This window comes from Cyrtonyx montezumae, unplaced genomic scaffold (genome assembly GCF_038088225.1).
Source record: "Cyrtonyx montezumae isolate F1298 unplaced genomic scaffold, pur_monq_1.0 scaffold_0, whole genome shotgun sequence".
Lineage (NCBI taxonomy): Eukaryota > Metazoa > Chordata > Aves > Galliformes > Odontophoridae > Cyrtonyx > Cyrtonyx montezumae.
In genome coordinates, this window is record NW_027071824.1 from 26,011,581 (window position 1) to 26,026,960 (window position 15,380).

Below are 15,380 nucleotides of genomic sequence, written 5' to 3' on the forward strand. Positions count from 1 at the left end.
AAATGTAGTATGCAGTACATTTGTGCCCGTGCTGTTCAGCACGCTGAATTTCACTGGGCTGCTAATTATTTCACTATTTCCAAAGAGCTGTGTTGGTAGAAGAGCTTTCATGTGTCAGGGCTCTGGTAATGCTCAAAACTGCCACAGCCCTTGAAAGAGCTCTTTTATGCTTGAAAGGAACCAGTGCACCTTGTACCCTGACTGATTGTCAATCTGCTTTCAGGAAATATTGTCAGCTATTACACTAATCAAATTGTTGCTCAGCTGCCCATTAAGTGGAGACAAAGAGAAAGCTTTCTGGTTTGCCAGCCCACAGATAATCACAGCTTTAGCAGTAAGTATCTATTTATTGTAACTTCATTACCTATCCCTTTTATTTGTTGGAGTCTGTAGTAATTGTGTCTGTAACACGCACAAAGGAATACTGGAACAAAACAGACTATGAATGCTAGACAGAGTATCCATACTGCATTCACTGGTACTGTCTTGTGTAGACCTTTTGTCACCTTTGTCAAGTAAACCTCCTCCTGTGTGTAAGTCATACATTTCTTAATTATTTTTGGGACTGCAGTGTGTAATCTGGAGCTTGGAAGAAGCTTGTTAGGCTGCAGAGAAAGACTTCGGATCTCCCGTCCTCCTCCTTCTTGTATGAAGGAGGAGACACCATCAGCCATGTGTAATGGCAAAAGCAAACAGCAGCAAAACAAACAAACAAAAAACCAAATGTGTTCATATTAAAAAATGCACTGATTTTTAGAATAGAAAAATTAACTGACAGACATCAAATCCAAGCTTTATGCCCTTGACTGTGCGACATCCAAACCTAGTTAGATATTTGTTTTCTTCTTTCATGTGTCTCTGTCTGGACCATGATTTGTCAGATGCTGGCTGTACAGTGCTAGGAAACAGAACTTGACATTTCTGCTCTTTTTCTGCATGCTTGCAGAAGAGAGAACTGGATCAGTGGACTCATGTGAGGAGGTGCAAAGAGATGCTGGTTACTGTAGTGTAGAGTAGTCCATTTTATCAGGAAGCTGGGGAATAGTTATGATTCCACATTTATAGCAGTGCTCACCTGGAAAGCATCACATGCTTTCTCTGCTCAGGATGCAGTTGCAACAAAATGGCTAAAATGATGGAGTTTCTCTTCAGTCCAGCTTTCACTAATGACTCAAGTCAGAGCACTGTGGTTCTCTGAATGGTTCTGTGTTTGAATGCTTATGAAAGATGGCTAACACGTTCCTTCACTGTTTCTTCTGTAGCTGCAAACCAAAGAGGCTTGTCAGGACCACTCATTGACTTCCACCTTAGTTGTACCTATTCTAGAGACTGCAGCAGCTCTGCTAAGGCAAGGAGAAGGGGTTCTCTTGAATCCACACCATGTGGCATTGGCATTCAACATCCTCCTAACAGTCCCTCTGGATCATCTGAAGATAGAAGACTATGGCAATGTCTTTCTGGGAGTCCATGAAGTGCTGTTCTCTATTGTGCAGTGTCACCCAAAGGTATATCTCTGAGATGGTGGGAGAAAGGAGAAAAAGTAGAAAGAACTGAGGCAGAAGCTGTGATGAGAGACTTTGAAAAATCTTGATATCATTTGTCCCATTGGAGTGAAAGTGCTTTGTACCACTTTTCATTTAAGAGCTTCAAAATCATGTCAATTACTACTCTGCTCTGCCTTATGTAGGCTTTGTCAGCCTTCAGCAGATGGCTTTTCCAGCAAGGTAGTATGCCTTTGCTGAAAGCCTGTGGTGAAAACTGCCTATCCAAGTTCTTTTCGCAGTGGTCTGTGCTGTTACTGGACCCTATATTCTGTGAGTCTGACTACACAGCTTCTCCACCAGCAAGAGCAAATTCCCTACACATGAGGGTACAAACTAAATGCTGTTTTTGAGGGATGGACTAACTCTAATGTGATGTTGGCTTATTGTTGATATTTGAATATGCTCTGAGCTTAGACTTGCTCCGGGAATCTCATCTATCGGATTCTGTATGCATGAAGAATGTGAATATAATAGTCTTTGCTCCTGACACCTGTATAAGCCACATAGTTTCCTTCTCAGGAATTAATTTCCCTCTTACTGTGAAATGGTATACACCTGCCCTTGCTACACGCTTTACTACGTAATCTCAGATGTTTTTACTTCATGTCTTTGCAGGTGATGTTGAAAGCTGCACCATCTTTTCTAAACAGTTTTCATCGTCTGGTTGCTTCTGTCATGATTGAAGGACGTCAGAGAGGGGACAGAGGTGCCATATCTCTTCTGTTTTCACACTATATTTGTGCACTGTAATTATGTGTGTTCTACAAGAGGAGGTGCAGAACAATGCAGTCTGGCAAGAGAAGGAAAGTTCTCTTAACCTACCTATGGCATTGAAACCATTAGCCCTGTCTGTCCTGTATATAAATTTGAAGATTAGCATTATAGTGTACTGGGATTGTAAAGATAACTAGAGCTCCTGTGGAGCTGCATCCAGGCAGTACTTCTCTGTGGGGAGTAAAGTATTCCTCGCTAACTGTCTGGCAGGTGATCAGGGTGCAGTAAAGCTTGCTGTGTCCAATTTTTGCTCTTCCTTTGAAAGTGAAAGTAATATAGACTTAGGGGGGCTGTGAACTCAGATGATACGTACTGGTACATCTGAATGAAAGTCCTGAATTTGTCCTGCTAAATGTACCTTCTTGAGGCTCAAAATGTTTACTACTGACCTGAATACTCACCAGTTTATGCTAAGCATAAAGCCAAGACATTTAAGTTATTGGGGCTAAGTATCTTAAAAAAATAAAATCAAGTCAAATATAGACACTTTATTGGAAATTGTTAAAGAATTCACACTGACTGCAAAGCATGAATGTCAAAGTGACTAAGTGATGGATGTTCACACTACTGTATTTTTGTGCTGGTCAGGACACAAATACCCTGTCATTAACAATGATAATGCTTTGAAGCAGACTGACTTGATAGCTGGCAACTTACCGCGTCACAGCTCTTTACTGATGTCCTACAACTTATTCTATGTTCATTTTTATCTCAGCTGATGTGCATTGCCCACAGCTGTGGGCAAATGTTATAGCTCATATATATACATAATGGGAAAGCATGCCAGCTTTGGCTCAATGGTTAGAAGAAGAGGCATGCTAAACTGGTGCCAAGTGCTGAGAATTTGCTGTCTTTCTAGTACGTTTTTGTTAGACAGGAGTTACAGGAAATGTGCAGGTACATGGCATCCTCAGATTTAAAAACATACTGTATATGCTTGCAGATTTTTTTTATTTGCTTAACAGATGAAATCTAGACATAACTTCTTTGTCCCTTCTTCCTTGTTTGTATTGGTTCTTCTCATTCATTGTCTACTGAAAGTGAATTCTCAGTTTCTCTCTCCTGTCTCACTTTAATATCTCCATGGCTTCTCTTATATTCCACATAATAACTGTCATCAGAGAGCTTGCTTACTGTGCTGTTTCTAAGAGATGTCTTCTGATTTTCTGTCAGGTAGACAGTATCACTTCATAGTCTCCTTGTTTTCTCCTCCACAGTGCTAGCTGGGACTGAGTCATAGCAGGGCCAATAGCTACCTCTTCCATTGCAGTGTGTGTGGAGTTGGAATTAGTGTGCTCTTACAAATCAGCCACTGTAAGAGATGCATGTGGTGTGTTGTGAGGGTGTGGGGGGACCTCTCAGCTGCAGCTTTTTATTAAATGGTAAAATGGGTAAGCTGGTGTTAGCTTCATGTAGTTTAAAATTATAGAAGATTGTATGAGTTTTGTTTTGTTTTGTTTTAAATAGCATTTTTTACCCTCAACAGACTGCAGCTTGCTTTCTGTTTTAGGCAACATAGATGGATTTGAAGTTATTCTGAAATGTGCACACCTCGTGGAACGGATGTATAGTCACATTGCTGCAAAAACAGAGGAATTCACTTTATTTTCTGCTTTCATTGTGGCTCAGTATGTGACAGAATTGCAGAAGGTAACGTGTTCTGTTTTGAAAGTGCCATGGTATTGGCATATGCCTTATGTGGATACAGTTCTGATCCAAACTTACTTTGAGCAAGAGTTCCTGTGAATCTTTCTTACCCAATTCCTAAAAACTTTCTAAAATGGTGAGCCAGAGCCAGTCTGTAGCTTCTCACAAGACCTAAATTCAAGTCACTATTCTCTCCAATGTAATGAATTTAGGTTTCACCAAGGTTTGAATGCTGTGTTATCAGCACCTGCTAATTATTTGTCTCTAGTCTGAACGTGGACCAAAAATACAGAGGAGAATTTTAGGTTTATTTTTTTCTGTGGTAGGAAAACTATCTGATGCTATGTCTGACCACTTCAGTACTCACCAAAAGGTAAAGCATGTTATTGAGAGCATTATCCAGATACTTCTTGAATATTGACAGGCATGGGGCTTCAACCACCTCATTGGGAAACCTGTTCCAGTGTTTGACCGCTCTCATGATAAAGAATTTTGTCCTAGTAGCCAATTTGAACCTCCCTTAAAAGCTGATCTCTCATGGCACATTCTGCCCAGAGAAGCTGGATGTGGATGCCCCATCCCTGGAGGCATTCAAGGCCAGGTTGGATCAGGCCTTGGGCATTCTGATCTATTTGAAGATTTGGGGGGATTGGAACCATATGATCTTTAAGGTCCTTTCCAACCTCAGCTCAAAGCGAGGCCTGGCTTGAACTATCAAATGACTTTTCACATTAACAGCTTGAGTACAAAGCCTTGTTAGACTTTTAGGAAGATTTTTTGTAAACGCTTTCACTGATGAATGAGAAGTGGTGGATTATAGTTGAAGCTGCAGATTGGAATAAATACATGGATGTGGAAAAGTGAATTTGTGTTGTGAACCACAAGAAGCTGTGACAAAGGGGTGTTTTCAGTCTCTGATAGAACAATTGAATCACAAGTAGGTGATGATTTATTTCACCATTAAACTGATGAGATGGATATCAGAGGAAGGGGAGGACACAGCATATTGGTCTTGAGGGAACACATAGATAGCTTTTATGCTGCTCTACAGAGGGGGAGAAAAATCCTTTAGCTGTTTATCTCATCCAAGTCCATTTGAGTGGCTTTTAGCCTATGGTCTGACTACTTGGGTGGTCTGTGAAAGGTAAATGAGAACGATGTTCACATAAGATAAATTTATGTGGGCATTTGCACGCTTACTGGAACCTCTTTTGAAGATGTGCAAGCTAAAACTTAAGATTGCTACTGGCCCAAACAGTCACTTATTCCCAGTGTAGTTGTGTAGTAGTTCCCTCAGTGCTTCCTCTATAGCAGGGAATAAATAGCCTTGTGAATTGTTTTGTTATAATCTAGAATGTTTCCTTGCTGGAGTGGTTGGCATCCATAGCCACTTTCACACTGTTGACAGTGCTCTTCTTCTTTTGTGTATGAACTCTTGCTTGAGTCAGCAATAGTGAAATGCCTCTTCACGCTCTTAATGTCTCACATCAGGTGCTCTGTAATGCTTGACAAATTGCTTGTGCTAACTATACAGACCATAAAACACTCACAAGCATAATTAACTTCCAGTTAGTAGTGGCATCTGTTTAAATCTTTGCTTCTGCTTCACATAGTGTTATTGGAGGGTGTTTATAGGAAACTGCACTACAAACAGAGAGAAGTCCAAATAAGCCATGGGGGTGGTCTGATTTGTGATGTGAAGGATGTAAACTGTAGCTCTGGGGTACCTGCTTGTCCCAAGAGGACCATCTAATCCATATTGTCAGTATCTGTGGGTTTCCCCGTCCTTTGCTCTAGGAAGGAAAAGTTATATCCACTGCATTCACTGGGAGCTATGATACACAACTATTCTGTTACTTTAGTGCACGATAAGGAGAAACAACATCTTTTAGAAACCTTCTGCTGTCAGCTGTCAGATTTTTGGACATGCACACTCTTCAGGGTCATAGATCAAAAGAAAGACATATGTGCTTTAATGCCCACTGTATGTTTTTTCCTAGCTATGTTGGCAGCTCTGGTAAAATATATTAGCTGTTTTGTGTTTAGGGCAGAAAGAGCAGGATCCTGTCACAGTGATTAGGAGTGCACTTCATTAGTGAAAAGTTTATTAGTTGCCTCAGGAAGAAAGAAGTCTGAATTCTAATGACAGCCTTTATGTAATTTTCATTAGGCCTGGAGTGCAGAGGCTTAGGTCTGGAGGCATAAAGTTAATTTTGGGATTCAGCAAAGATAAGACACAATTCTGTGGCAAAAATAACGTGATTATGCCAGAGGCTGGCACTGCCAAAGGCAGTGAGGCATTTAGCAAGTGATTTGTGAGCACAGGACAGATTCCAGTTTGCCTGAAGCACCAGAGGGCTCTGGAGTTCTCCTGTTTGTAGCGCATGGTTCTGCTGGCTGTGGCATTAAGCAGGAGGAATGGGAGGAGCAGGGCACTGCGTCTGGAGTCCTTGCTTGTATCCGTTCTCCCTTCAACTTCTTGCATGATGAGGTCCTTGATTTCCAACATTAGATCAGGGAAATGCATGTGTCCTGAGCTTTTAGAGGGCTCTTTTTATTAAAGCTTATACCTTCAAATCCTCAGATATCTACTGGATATACTCTAGCAATTCATAAGTTACGGCTACCCAATGTGAATCATAGAGTAGCCTAAAGTTGGTGCTTGTTTGATACTGGAGTTTGCTACTACAGCTAATGAGATGTACAGAACCTATTGAAATGTGTAATCCAGGGCAAGTATTTTAGGCTTTATTAGTTACAGTTTTTCTGCTGAGGAGTTTTCGTATGATTCCAGAGTTGATCAGTGTCTTTGCTGCAGCAGCAGTGCATATAGTAGCAGTCGTATGCATTTTACTGCAAGGGGCATGCTTGTTCTGCAAAACATATTTGCAAATATCAGGAAAATACTGAATAAGATGACACTTCAGATTTTATCTAATGAACTATTCCAGATGGTCAGATGCATTGAATAATGCATGGTCAGCACTTAATGTATACCCACAATGGAAAGGGTGTTTTCTTGCCTTTTTTGTTCTCAAGTTTAATGTGTTTTTTGTTCCTCTTGTAGGTGACTTTGTATCCAGCTGTGAAGAAACATCTCACGGAGGGGATATATCACATCCTTGACCTTTGCATTGAACAGGATGTCAAATTCTTAAATGCGTCGCTACCAGCTGGTGTAAGGGAGGTCTTTAAGGATCTGTACAATGATTACAACCACTACCACAAAGCAAAAAAACAAGGGGAGGAAAAGTTCACTGCATGATGAATTCTGTCTAAGGCTGCATAATCAGTTATGAAGTGACCTCGCAGTGCGCAGAAAATCCTATTTTATATGACCAAGCTTTGTAATGGGGAATGGGGAGGGAAAATAGCCCTGTTCTGTGCCATGAGTGGCAGAAGTGCTGCACCTGTGCAGCCCCCATGTGAACTTGCTGGGAGCATGCTGCAGTCTGGCAGCAGATGTCAGGTTTCAGGCTTTGGCACATCATGTTACTTTTCTGTGGAAGCAATAGTCTGGTGTAAAAGCCTGTGAGGGCTATAACTCATATACAGTAAGCAGAATTAAAGCAGTTAGAGTACATATTTTTATATGCTGTTACTTTACATTTTTTTTACTGAGGAACTTTGTGAATGCTACACACCTTTTGCAGTACTATGGAAATACATACTTTCAAAATTCTTTACTGTATCTTCTTGCTTGGTTGGTTTTTCTGTTGAGTCCAGCCCTGAGCAACCTAGTCTGACCTATTGAGAATCCTTCTCGACAGAATTGCCTTGTGATCCTCCTGATAATCAAGAAGACTGACCTCTTAGAGCACTGGTCGATTTACAATCATTAAACAATTAACAGTTAGTTATCTGAGCTGTGGTGGCCCTCACTGTGCATTTTTGTCTCGTGACGAATGCTAAATATCAAGACCTATCTGAGATCTCTTTGGTCTGAGGTGAGCCTTGTTGCTTTGCTTTCACTTGATGTTAAGAGCAAGTCCTTGTTGCAACTCAGCTGACACTAATAAGCTGTGGTAAATTAATCATAATTATTGATTTCCATAGGAAGCTTCATCAATAACTCTTTCATTAGCCAAACTACAGAATTTTATTATGTTGAAAATGGTGCAGGCTAAAATCTGAACTTTTTCGTTAAGTGGTAAAGCAATATTCACATATGTGTGCAGTTAGTAGCTAGAACTCATTACTCAGAAATGGTAATCTCCCTTAGGTTGTAGGGTGGACAGGGGAGGACTGGAATGCACTGGGTTGGGCTGGGGAGGTAGTGTTCTTCATAGCAACTCTTTTGGTGTTGGGCTTTGCATTTTTGTTTAGAAGTGTTGATAACGTGCCACTGTTTGGGATGTTACTGAATGGTGCTTGCACAGCATTCAAGGCTTTTTCTCCAGGCTTCCTATTGGGAATACACGGAGCATCATCTCTGGTTCAGAGGATGATGTCTGGCCGGCACAGGAGGCTCTGTGTGGCAAAATGGAGAAAGTGAACATGGCTGTGGGGCAGCTGGACCTCAGTGTCTGATGCAAAGCCATTTATGCTCTTCCTGCTCTGCCCACCAGCTGCAGCCCCGGCTGAGTGCTCCTGGCACATCACAAACCCCGATGGCAAAGCAGCTCCCTAGTGGACATACTCTGTGGTTGGCTCCTGAGCCATGCCTTCTGTCAGCCCTGGGGCAGGGCATTTCCAGGTGCCTGCCACTGTTGGCTTGTGCTGTGCCGTTTCCGTAGTTTATCTCAAAGCTGAAACGTTGCTAAATGGTGCAGAGTTGGAAGGGCAACTACTGCTGCACTGCGCCTCCGGGACCGTGGGACAGTGAAGTGCCTGGTTGGTTTCAGAAGGGAAGTGTGTATGAGCTAGGTGGAGCTGAATGGGCTCTGAGAGAGGAGGGCTGCTAGTAAAAGGAGGGTGGTTATGGACAGTGGAAGAGGATCTGAAAAGAGAAGTGGAAAAAAAGGGCTATGTTTGAAGCAGGGGAGGAAGGAAGTGAGGTGGGAGCTCTGGTTTGCAAGCATCAGGGTTCCCCTGATGTAGCCATATGGCTGCAAGGCATGAACGCAGCTTAAAAGCTCCTGAGTATAGATCACAGAGTAAATAACATCTTACTCATCACTTTACGGGAGGTAAACCTTGGTTTCAATTTTGTTTCATCAATATTAACTCTTCAATTATTCTAAATTTTAACTTGGCTTGGAAATGAAAATGTGTAACTGCCTTTATGTGGGCAGTGGTGATGGAAATAACAAACTTGCTATAAAAAGGACACAGGGCTTGAATGAATGCAAGATGAAAACCCTGCTACAGTTAAACCTTTATTTCAAGTGTGCTATGTGATCACAGCTTATCCCACAGATCTTCCTTCTCCAACCTGACCATCAAAATTCTCAAACACTGAGCAGCGTTTTGGTGTAGAAGTTACAAAGGGGTTAAAGATAAGGCAGTATTTCATTTGCTAATCCCATCTCTTTGTCCAAGAGCTGCTCTGGCTTTTTTAGCTGGCATAAATTAAATCATTGGCATAGGACCACATGCTGAGAAAGCAGGCTTTGTTATAGACTACGTTCCGTTGGGGTGCAGTGTTCCTCTTTTGTCACACGATGGAGCCATCCTGCAGAGATACAGAGGCACAGCATGAAATCCTATAGTTCTGAAATCTCGGCTGAAAGCTCTGAGCGCCAGGCAGCTGGAGGACTTGCAAGAAGCAAACCAAGGGACGGGATTTCATCCTTCCTTCCAGCCAAGCTTTAGTTGCATGGTCCTTGCAATTACCTTGACAGATTTCCGACTGTTGATGCAGTGCATCTATTACAAGGGCATCTCTCAGTGACACTGTGCTAACAGGAATCCCTCCCACAGGCAGGCTGGTATATCAGTTCCTAATGGCCGTGCCACAGGCTCTGCCTGTGCCTTGGGTGTGGTGGCAGTCGTTTTGGCCTGCGTTTGTCGTTTATACCTGAGCATGGCTCTGCTATGTCAAAACAAGCATAAATGTGAAGTAAGAGACGCAACGGGCAAGAAAACCAGTCATGACTGACAGAGATCATGCTGGTTTTATGTATCTTATTTTTATGCAGCTGCTGTGAAAATCGGCAGATTTTTCTTCTTATCAGAGGGTGGTGCTCGATGCATAATTTATCTTGCTATATAGGGTAGAAATGACAAAAAATGGTGCAAGATGGCAGAAATTATTTTGCTGGTTCTGAAAAAAATAACTTCTTTCTTTACCTTTCGAGAGGAGACAACATCCTGAGCACTTTCCTTTGAGTTCAAAACAGATCAGTAACTTTGATTTGTTCACCTTCTTAATGCGGGTCTGTGGCTTGGCAAACAGAGGGTTCCTCTCAAAGCTTCCTTTTGGCAAAAAAAATAGAGCAAGTGGAGGAGTACTTTGAGAGATTCCCACATCATTATTATTGAACCACTGAATGTCTGCAGTGATAATTGCTATACTGGGGATGTATAGTCTTTTGTACTGACTTGTAAGGACACTTGCCTTGAGGTGCAGTAATTGCTTTTTTGCTTGAACTAGATTCTAGCCATTCAGATGGAGAGCTGCTTTTGTGTCTCAAGCAGTATTTGCAACCATGGAATTTTTGTTTAAATTATTTTCTGCAAAACAACTGCTTGATTTTTTTTCCCAAATAATAAACACGAAAGTGCCATTGTTTGGCTTATTGGCTGTTTTGCCACTGTAGGATAATTAGTGAAGTGTTCTTCAAATGGCTAAAGCATCTAAAAAGGAAGATACTTGTGTTACTGGATCTACGCTATAAGATTTGTTAGATGTGGGTAGAAGTGAAACCTGATTTGCTAAGGAGGTAACACTGATTTGTATTCACTTTTTTAAAGTACAAAAAGTGAGAAGCGTTGGCAGTTTTAAAGCCTGGAAAATCTGTGAAAGAGAGAGCGTCCTTGTGACCTTCTCAGAGCTTTTAGTCTAGGAGAGCCCTCAAGCAAACCCTTCAATAGTTCTTCATGAGAATTTGGGAAGAATAAATTAAGGCACCCCAGGTGCTTAAGCTGTGCTTCCATCCCTTTCTTCCTGAAGAAGGATGCTGACTTTTTGTGTACCTATTTTTAAATATTTCTAAAGATAGTAAGGGGAGAAGATGTCAAAATCCACTTTATCTTTTGCAGGTAACTTCTAATCCAAGGGTGAAGGCAAGGGGTGCAGGCCTACAACAGTTTGTCAGCAGTGGCTGCCTGATCCTTGCTTGGTTTGGTTTTGTGTCAGAAAAACCTTATTCTGATGGATAAGTCTGGCATTTTTAAGTTTGGTGGAGATAAACTTCTGCCCCAAAGCAGTTGGTTTGATTGCTTCCTGTTGAAGTTAGATTCACAACTGCTTCCTAGAGGGAAATATTCCATGAATCTCTTGCCCTCAGCCAGACATCTCATGGAGGATGCTACAAAGTCTGGGCCAGCAGAGAAGTCTTTGTAATGCTTTTTCAACTCTTCCTCACTGCCAGAGGACAGGAATCTTTCAACTGATAGCTGTGGAGCGGATTTGGAAAGCAAGAATAGAATAAAAGAAGAAGAGAGAAGTCAAGGACATGTCCCTTGTTAGTTCATTAAGCAGCTGAGTTTTCTGTTAGGTTCAGGAACCCCTTGCTTTATTCCTGTAGCCTTCACTAGTGGGGTTGGTTCTTCAGGCTTTCACAGAGCTGTGTTGGGCTTCTCAGAAACAGGGACAAAGCCAAACATTGCTGTCCTGAGGATGAGGGTCACTGGACATCTGCTGATGTAGAGAAGAAGAGAAGAAAGAGCAGAAGTTGAGACTTTGAGTGCAGTCACACTATTGCCAAGGTTCTTTGCTGATGAGGTAACCTTATAAATAATCTGATTTTGGGTAGAAATCAGCAGCTTTGAAGAATGAAAGAAACTCCTGGTAGGTGAAAGCAGAGCAGTGTAGAAAACCAGGCTGCTTCTGGTTTTCAGTGCATCTTAAACTTCCTCTTCTTTTGCCTAGAGTCCTCATTTGGTTGCAGGCACCTTGTTGTGTGCTGCAGTGTGAACTGTGAGTAGGCACTCACTGTCCTTACGCATGACCAGGTGTGAGAGACAGTGGGTGGGAGAAGAAACAGCACTGCAGTGAGAAGTGACTGGTTTATGTTTAGTTTTTCATGCCAGTTTTAGAGCAGCACGTGGGAGTTCCCTTCAGTAACCCCTGGGAGCAGTATTGCTGGGTTTAGCTTTTGTTAATTCTCCAGGAAAAAAAGAAGAGTAAATGCCCATGATACAAAACAATAAAATTTTCATTCTGTGACACAAATGGACAAATCCATAAAAACAAATTTGATCAACTGCTGCTGTTGGTGAATTACATGGCCCACACAAACAAGGCCTCAGCTTTATCAGATTGTGCATTAACTCAGGGGGTGGGGGGAAGGCTGATTTATTACTCTTCCATCCATTCAGTAATTGTCAGCCCATAATCCCCACAGGGAAAGTAGCCATCCATGCTTATCACTTGAGAAAAGACACTCGAGCAAACAGCTACTGAAGTTAACCTTGTAAAGTTGAACACAGGCTGTCCAAACACAAGTGACTGCTGGTTGTTCCTGTCAACGGGGCACAGTGACACAGTGGATTCTGAGCACTCCCTGTTAGGAATAAAGCTCAGGGCTTTTGTCTGGTTTTACTCCTGGATCTGCTGCAGGTTACCTTGGTGCCTGGGCCATAATTTCTTCGGTCCTTGCCCAGTTATGAGTCTTCCCTAGGAAGGACTTGTGAGGTTTGCAGGGTGTGCAGTGCTCCTTGGGTACCTGGCTAAACTGGGGGTTTTATTTTACAGTGCCGGAGAGGTAAGAAATAGAGCATCATTACATTTATTCACAAAATTCTAAGTGATTGTTGGAAAATATGTAGACTGACAGTATAATTCCTGTCCCTTTTGTCCTCCCACTAGATGTGCATGAAACTTGCTGTTCTTTTAACGTGCATATTACTTTTTTTTCTAAGACTTGTCAAGACTGCTCAGTGTTTTCAGGAGACAGCTATGCAAATGTGTGCTTCTAGTACCTGATTTCTTCAAACTGACATTTTAAATTATGTTCATTAATGTTTTCGTAACCCAAGTCCATAACAGACAGAGCCGAGAGTGTGTGCCTCCTGGTAGTGCATCCAGAGGAAACGTGTGTCTAAGAAACCTGTTATTAGCAGCTCATATTTTGTTGTGCAGTGACACCTAGGAGACTTTCTAAGCTACTTATTTTCCCTTGCTTTATAGGCAGATTGCACACTGCTGCAAAGGGCAGATCTGTTCTTCAGATCTCAACATTGTCTGGGTGAGGAGAAACCTGGGGAAGAGAAATACCTTTGGTTCTGAACCATGGAAACTTCACCAGCTGAAATCTTTGACCCAAGTGCTCTTTCCAAGCAATAGCCAGGGATTATCATCTGCTACTCTATTGCCCTCACTTTTGCCCTAAGATGCTATTACTGTAAGAGCATCAGCAGATCTTTCACATCTCCTTTATTAGCAAGGGGTCTTGTTGGAGGGGAGATGGAGCATGCTAGGAGTTGGGAAAAATCTGTTAGTGTGAATGGTAAGAAATGGTAGTGTTAAACTTACTTCCAACACCTTGAAGTTTCAATCTGTTCTTTCTAGTTAAGTACAATGGTATTACAGCTAGGCCATATATACACACAGCATGGATAACTTGCATTAAGCAGTACCTCCTAGCACTCTTCCATTCTTGTTTTTGGAGACGAATATGTAGCAATGTTGTCTTAACACAGAAGCAGTACCTGGAAGATGTAGGCCCAAGCACTGAGAAGCAATTATTTGTCTTCTTCCCTGTCACACTGTGGTAGTAGTAGTGTTTACAGTTAACTTCTGCATACAATTCCTAGGGACTTTTGAGGGCAGAAATATGCCCTTAGAGCTCATGGCACTTCTCATCTTCAAAGTGCATAATAATCATTAATACATTAATTAGGCATTCTCCCCTTCCTTCCTGCTAACAAGGTTTATTAAGCTGAATGTATTTATCTTTGCGCAGCTTCTGCAAGCAATTGAATGAATAATTTTCCTAATAACTTTAATAGCAAAGACTTGAAAGGGAATAGGGATGATGAGAAGAACAGGGTGCAGAGGCAAATAAAGCTGCAGTATGAAAAGAGAGGAGCAATTTCATTCTGGGTGTAATTCCACCTACCCCTGCAACTCCCACCTGGCATCTGTGCGGCCTTTGTTGCTTCTGTCTCTCCTAACCTACATGTCGCTGCACATCTACCCAGCGTTCAAGCTACCACAGGCAATTGCATGGTTGGCTGAGACCTGCAGGAAAGGGGAACATAAAAATAGCTTGCAATTGCAAGGTGAAAAAAAGCTTATTTGAAAGTTTGAATTTGCATATGCTTACAATGTCTCAGGTGTTTTTATGAGAACCAGCATAATCTAGCACATCTTTTCATGGTGGATGAGTTGCAGGACTCGAGAGGTAGAGAAAGGTTATGAACGGTTCTGGCAGGAAGGCTCAGGCATTGAAAACTTTAAAATAATCTAAACCAAATGTACTCTCACTTTCCTTTTCTGTCTTTTCTCTCACAAACACTGTCCGTTGTATCCTGAAAGCGCACACAAAGTACCCACTGATTTAGTGGGCTGAGTGCTGCACTGTCATGAGCAATTTGCATGTGGGGCAGTGCTCTGCTGTTTGCTAAATGGTTTCACCTGTCTTCTTCCTATCCTGTTTATTTAGATTCACAAGCTTAGAAGCAGGAGGGACTACTAGATCATTGGACCAAGCCTTTGTATCACCTTACAGACCATTGAGCTTGGGCACTGAGTTGCTGCCATAGGGAGCCCAGTAACCCGTGGATGGCTGGAGCTTATCTTCCACAAAGCCAAATTTTTGACATTATGGCCTTCAGGTCAGGAGCTGTGTTGTCTGTTTTTGAGTGGAGCTTCTCAGGAGTGCTATTAAACATCAGCAGTAAGAAAACAACAACAAGGGTGATAACAATGATGTTAAATAGGAATTCTATTAATATTTTATTGGTTAAGCTTGCAGAGACTTTTAACCTGTGGAGCCAGCTACTATATATGAGCTGTAGTTTCCAAATTATAAATTGAGTTGCTTAGTAAAGGAGATTGAGGGGAAAAAGAAAACAACAACAACAAAAACCCAAACCAACACACACAAATGTAGCTGGGAGCTATATTCCAGCAAATGCAAATTTGCAGTAAGATACAAATACCTACTGAGCTCCGTAAAGCAATAAAGGAGTGAAATGCTACAGCAGGTGTCACCCAGGATAAATATCATCAGTCTGAAATGTAGATTTTTATTAAACTACACAAATAATTAGCTTTATATATCTTAATTCCTAACTTAGGGGTCAAGTAGTCTGCCTGTGCTTCTCTGATGGAAAGCAGCTTGCCAAATAGATGGTTTGTGGTGC

The 15,380-nt window shown here is 41.8% G+C and overlaps 1 protein-coding gene across 2 annotated transcripts in view; it reads left to right on the forward strand.

The window, feature by feature from the left end:
• URB2 (URB2 ribosome biogenesis homolog) overlaps positions 1-15,380 on the forward strand; it is a 34,643-nt gene that overhangs the window by 10,162 nt on the left and 9,101 nt on the right. Inside the window, exons 5-9 of one of the 2 annotated variants that reach the window (XM_065730655.1) lie at positions 224-334; positions 1,263-1,505; positions 2,160-2,250; positions 3,829-3,968; positions 7,033-7,647. In XM_065730655.1, coding sequence (XP_065586727.1) covers positions 224-334; positions 1,263-1,505; positions 2,160-2,250; positions 3,829-3,968; positions 7,033-7,230 — 783 coding nt within the window. In that variant the 3' untranslated portion in view covers positions 7,231-7,647. Of the gene's footprint in view, positions 1-223; positions 335-1,262; positions 1,506-2,159; positions 2,251-3,828; positions 3,969-7,032; positions 7,648-15,380 lie in introns of those variants that run through there. The other variant, XM_065730664.1, reaches the window with a different exon arrangement.